The sequence below is a fragment of the Pinus tabuliformis genome, chromosome 9 (genome assembly GCF_031772625.1).
Source record: "Pinus tabuliformis cultivar Carrire ecotype Pingquan chromosome 9, CPIR1, whole genome shotgun sequence".
NCBI lineage: Eukaryota > Viridiplantae > Streptophyta > Pinopsida > Pinales > Pinaceae > Pinus > Pinus tabuliformis.
In genome coordinates, this window is record NC_142307.1 from 1,919,080,605 (window position 1) to 1,919,086,420 (window position 5,816).

The 5,816-nt window shown below is 36.5% G+C and overlaps 1 protein-coding gene across 5 annotated transcripts; it reads right to left on the bottom strand.

The window, feature by feature from the left end:
• Positions 1 to 923: 923 nt before the first annotated feature.
• On the bottom strand, positions 924 to 5,294 carry LOC149156604 (cyclin-B1-3-like). Of its 5 annotated transcripts, none has more exons than XM_089445061.1 (14): positions 5,161 to 5,294; positions 4,876 to 5,027; positions 4,527 to 4,767; positions 4,295 to 4,424; positions 4,139 to 4,216; positions 3,910 to 3,967; positions 3,363 to 3,617; positions 3,057 to 3,173; positions 2,874 to 2,963; positions 2,612 to 2,773; positions 2,303 to 2,362; positions 2,122 to 2,220; positions 1,750 to 1,928; positions 924 to 1,471 (listed from the first exon to the last, which is right to left on the bottom strand). In XM_089445061.1, the coding sequence occupies exons 2-14, from the start codon at positions 4,885 to 4,887 to the stop codon at positions 1,276 to 1,278; spliced, it is 1,677 nt and encodes a 558-aa protein (XP_089301187.1). In that variant the 5' UTR covers positions 4,888 to 5,027; positions 5,161 to 5,294; the 3' UTR covers positions 924 to 1,275. The 5 variants fall into 5 exon arrangements, 4 of the variants coding, with proteins under 4 accessions (XP_089301187.1, XP_089301188.1, XP_089301189.1 ...); XM_089445062.1 differs by having other exon boundaries at positions 4,876 to 5,022; positions 5,161 to 5,287; XM_089445063.1 differs by lacking the exons at positions 924 to 1,471; positions 5,161 to 5,294 and having other exon boundaries at positions 1,793 to 1,928; positions 2,122 to 2,152; positions 2,303 to 2,402; positions 4,876 to 5,148.
• Between the last annotated feature and the right edge of the window lie 522 nt (positions 5,295 to 5,816).

Here is a 5,816-nt window from a genome sequence, read left to right on the forward strand (position 1 = left end):
TTATGCTAAGATGCAGATATTTTATAAATTACAACGGAGTATATTTATTTATTTCTTATTTTACTGGTTCTCTACAACCTTTTCAATCTCAATAAAATAATTACATTTAATTTTGACATTCTCAACACCAAAATTCTTATATGTATTCATTCTATTTCTGATTTCAGAAATGCTAATGTCAGATCATATCATCTTAAATATATCATATAATCCTAAAAAATATGCATGATACTGTACAATAGGTTTGGGCCTTGCTTTAAAGGAACATTTACCAGGCTCCTGTACAAAGTTAAACTGAAATAAAAATACTATTCCATTCATGCTCCTTGGTGTTTGAAAATTCACATGGATTACCAGCAATGTCTTCGATACTTGGAGACTTATAAGAGGTTTGCATAACAAATCATTTCTACAGCACAGTAATATCACAGTTGGTACAAATCATTTCTACAGCATAGTAATATCACAGTCGGGTATAATGCAATTATGAAGAACAAGGTTCCAGTCAATTAATTTGACAACAAGGAAATAGAGTCGTATCTATTAGAAAACAAAACAAAAGAAAAGTTATCTATCAATAACCGAAAAGACCAGTGGAACAGTAGGTGCATAGCATAATACCCCGGGTCCAATCTTATGATCAAGAGTGTTATCTAACAGGGGTTGAGTCCAATCTTATGATCAACAGTATTATCTACAGTACAGTTACCAGGCTCTTTTTTGAAAAAGGCACATTTCAATTTCATTCATGCTTCTTGGTCTCTGAAAATCATATCATTTACCAGGATGCATTGACAGGTTAAAACAGAGGCCTATTTAATTTTAGAGACTGGCAAAATTACATTTGAACTACAGGCCTCTTGCCTTCCATATTCACTTACAGAGATGTTATGAACCAAAGCATCCATCAACAAAGATTGTCGAATGAAGAATCATACTTGAAAAATATAATTACATAAAGCTAATGATCCCCTATATTCTTTACAAATCCAAAGTTACGGCGATATATATCGCCTAGAAATTAAGAAGCCCGGGGATGTTAGCAGTCTATGCCAGTTCAAAAAGGGCAGTTCAAAGCATCTAGCATTTATCTTGCTAATGAAAGCTAATTTTTCAGAATATAATGAGAATCTCAATGTATGAAAAATAATCAACAATAAATTTACATGCCTTGTTCAAGGGCTATCTACAATTTTACATACACACAACCGAAAACATTCTCTTAGCGGTACCACCAGAGATAGGTTTTCGACCGATCGGAAGAATGGTCAACCTTCAACGAAGGTTCCTCAAGTAAATCTGGTGTGCACATTTATCAATTGCTGGAGCTGCAACTGTTCCCGCAGGTATCTTGGCAGGGCTTAAAAAAGCAACAGAGCCAAAAATTGGATATGAATACTTCTTATAAACACTTTTGAGGTTACTTCCTTCTGCCTTCAGGTGTAAATCAGCCATTAAGTGTGCGCATTCCCTGGAGGAAGTCAAATTAATGTTATTATCTCATTACATTGTCTAGAATTAGATACAATTCAGACAGGATATGAGTAGATTAATGCCAAAACATAGTTGATCAATGCACCAAGTTTTTAACTTTTTGCTGCAGCTTATCAATGTTTTAGTTGTTATAATATACAGTTTGCCTCCCTGCCTCCCTGTAACTGATGAGGAAATCTAAGATGTCTAAGAGTAGGAAACTTTAGAACAATAAACTCACTTGAAGCATGATGCTTTAAAAACTAGAAGACTTACTTGAGGTGTGCTTCCGAGTAGCCAGTGTGAAGGATAAGTGTTCTATTCCAATATGGATGCTTCTTCAAAGTGCATTGAGCAGTGTAGACAGCAGCAGCAGCAAGCATTGATGGACTGTATTTTATCATTTTGTAATGAAGCAAACACAGGTCAACCAAGAAGAATGCCAGATTTTTCATCTGAAGCATTGATAAATGAGTTTAAGTCTTATCAGTACAGCAGAGGATTGGTAGGAATACAAAGAAGAACAGACATCTAAACCAAAGAATAATGCTAGATATCTATCTGGAGGCAATCTTAACGGAGATGTGATCATTACATCAGGGAATTATTCTTTCAATATTAAAAAAGTGGCAGGGTTCAGATCTTTACCACTTTGTCTGGACCAGCTGCCTTAAGAAACCTGACAAGGAATACATATGGAGTGGGAACCGTAAGCTTAAATTTCAGTCGATTTAATATTGTATGCTCCTGCCAAGTAGTATTATCAATTTATCAGTCAAACTGCATCTTTGGAGAACGAAAGAAACAAATATCAGTTCTAGCTAATTACCATCTTCACTATCTGTTTTGATGTGTATGCGCCTTTCGTGATGTAGACTAAATCGCTGATCTGTAGCCAAGAATGAACCAGTTGTTCTTATGTCAATAATCTGTAAGCCACCATGTAATATTATTTGTGCTGGTGTCAGGACTAAGGGTAATCTTCTCTGGAGCAGAGATTGCTATTCACCCTATTAACTGAGAGTATGTGGAAGTGTGCACATAATTTTCAAGAGCCAATCATCGCTTGTATAAACTAGCTATATACACTAAAGATTTCCTTTTATCCATTCTCATAGATGAGAGAAAGTCATCGTACCTTTGGAGGAGAGATTTCTTCATATTTGGAAGCAATAAACATTGCAGTGATAGCCACTAATTGTAATTCATTCCTTGTAACGCTCTGAATAGAGAGGTATCTATCGATGATGTTTACAGTGAGATACAATGTCTCTGGCATTAGAAGAAACGTCCGATGAACCTGTAAAATTTGGAAGTCAACTCTAAGAAATAGTCCATATAACCCTCTTCTAGATCTAAGGATGACAGCAAATAGAACCAGCATGGGAACAAATATGTACCTCTATTAACCAATCAATTATAACTCCCCTCATGGAGTCCTTGATTTCAAGCTGCCTTGTCATATAATCTGGAGGTACACAGCTCCTGACCTGGACATACAGGTCCCCAAATTATTTGTACGAGAAAATAAATTTTACCTTCACATTCAAAAAAAAAATACAATCATTGACATTGCGACATACCTCAATCTTCCGGTAGAAGTGGTATATATCTTCAACATATTCAACAACTGCCAGTGGGTTGTCTCGATCTCCATCATCAATGCTAGGAGGAACCTCAAGGACGTCCCTCAATGAATCCTGAAATGCCCTTATCAAATTTATAAATTAATTCATCCCACTTACATAATAAATAAACACAAAGGCATTTGAGTATATAAAACCCGCTAGTAATTGGGAGTGGATATGGGTACGGTATTTAGATACGAACCAGTGCTAACCAAAAAAATGTATGAGTGAATTAATACAACTTAAAGCAATAAGACAGACCTCGCTTCGAGCTGTTAGTGTTGCAGTCACTGTTCGTACTGCTTGTTTCCTTGCTTTCAGCTGGCTAGGTGCTTTTACTCCCCCATCTTGTACACTTGAATCTATGCTATCACTGATTGAAATGGCAGTACCCCTCTGAGTAGCAGTGGCGTGTTGAGCATTCATTTTAATAGCACAGCTCTGTTTGTTTCCCCAGACTATCCCGCCCCATGCCTTTTGTTCTCCCCTGACAACAATACCCTGTCCCTGGAATTGCTGGAATCAAAACGAAAAGATTAAAAGAGTGAGATGAGAGATCCCCTGCTTGGGCTCACAGAAAATAGATAATTGAATGAGCTCCCCTGAAATAGAAAGAAAAGCAACAAACTAGACGTTCTGAAAAATAGAATACTAGGCACGAAGAGCAAGAAAAAAAAAAGTCGATCACCACAGAGGTTGCTATTTCAATTCCCCTGAAGGTTGTCATTTAGAAAACCCTGGGTTCTGTTTGACATTACTACTAGAAAACAATCTTTCAGGTTGCTTAACTGTCTCTTATTAAACTTACCTGAGTGCTAGAACTGGCTCCCTTGTTAGCATTGACCCCAAAGTTTGTTCTAGGCCTCCTGAAACAGTTGGCAGTCCACAAGTTTAGGGTAGGATGTTTATGGCAGAGAGCACCAAACAGAGCAAAATCCCCAAAACAAGAACCCAACAGAAGAGAGGCAGGATTAGTGACAAGGGATTGTTTACTATACATGACCTAAGAAATAAGTTAATAACATCAAACAACATACTTTCTAACCCAAACTTTGCTGATAATGCATTTAGCGTCCAGATCTTCCACGAGATTGCCAATGTCTCCGAAGGCCCTCCTGTTGTTACAAGGGATTGATTTATTATATATAACCTCATATAAGTAATAAACAAGTTCATAACATCAAAACACATACTTCCTGGCACCATTTTTGCTGATATTGCATTGGGCGTTCAAAGCTCCCACTAGATTGCCAATGTCTACTAAGGGCGTCCTATTGTTGTTGATTAATAATGCATTCTGGTTGGGTGCTGCCATTGCAGGACCTGCCAATTTGCATGAATACTTCTCAGCCAAAACCCCAGCGAAATCTGGCCTAAACTAATCTAGCACTTATTAATATTGTAAGTTTCAAGGTATCCATTTACCCTTTGCTGCTGCAGGTGGCTTTGAAACAATCTGTCTGTTTGCTGCTGCAGGTGGTCTTGAAACAATCTGTCGGTTTGCTGGTGCAGGTGGCTTTGAAACAATCTGTATGTTCGCTGCTGAAGGTGGCTTTGAAACAATCTGTTCGTTCGCTGCTGCAGGTGGCTTTGAAACAATCTGTATGTTTGCTGCTGCAGGTGGCCTTGAAACAATCTGTCTGTTCCTGTTCAAGCGGGGTTGTTCCTGCACTCATAACAAAAAATAAAATCATAAACATATTAATGTATATGTTTCATATATCACAGGGAACACAGCAGATCCACATAAAATTTACAAGCAAATTACCCTTACCTTGGCAAACATGTTGGCTTTAAGGTTGCTAGAATTTGTCAGTTCAGAATTTAGCTGTTTCAGGCTTCAGCAGATGTGAAAGCAGATTTAAAATAGCGCAAGAACACCCTTATAGTGGGCTTATTGATGCCAGAATTTTCCTCAAAACTTTTCTAGCATCAGAATGATTAAGCCATAGGTTACAGGATGAAAATCAGATGTTGGTTCTAATTAAATCAAAAGAGCGAAGCTTCTAATTACACCCATTTAAGCGCAGAATTCCAAATAGAGCCAGAGTGTACAAACCTATGTCTTCTCTTTCTCTATTTTTTGCTCCGTCTTGAGACGCTCTCTCACTGTTTAGGGAAGGACGTGAATCACCGAAAATGAAATGCAGAACTGACCCAATTTAGTACTTCCAATGCCTCAACTAACTTGGAAAGCTATATTCATAATTTTCTTATAGTCATAGAAAAAGGAAAATAAGGAGGAATTGAAGGAGAAATAAATTAATAATTAGCGCATTTTAGTGCGAGTTTTTTCCATTAATTCAGATTAGATTTTCAATGGCGTAATAACTTTATTTTATTTTAATTATTAAAGAATCCCAAGAGATTGACTCTATTTTAACATTTAGAAAATAACAAATTTAACTAATAAGGATGACGGAATTGTGAAGTTGACTTTCCATAAAGACAAATCACATGTTTCAATTATGAAAAGAATTCATTGGATCTAAAGAAGTTACGTGTTTGTAAGGTGGGGCTGTAAGGATTTTTTTTAACTTTTTATATTATTTTATAAAATAATAAATAAATAAATAAATATTATAATGTAAAAAAAAATGAAAAGTAGAGTGGCAACAACCTAATATAGCTTTTACCATCTTTCAAGAATGTGGTCATGGTTCAAAGAGCAATTTAATCACTTTTTTGTACAAATGGGTGGGGCAAGAAAAGGTA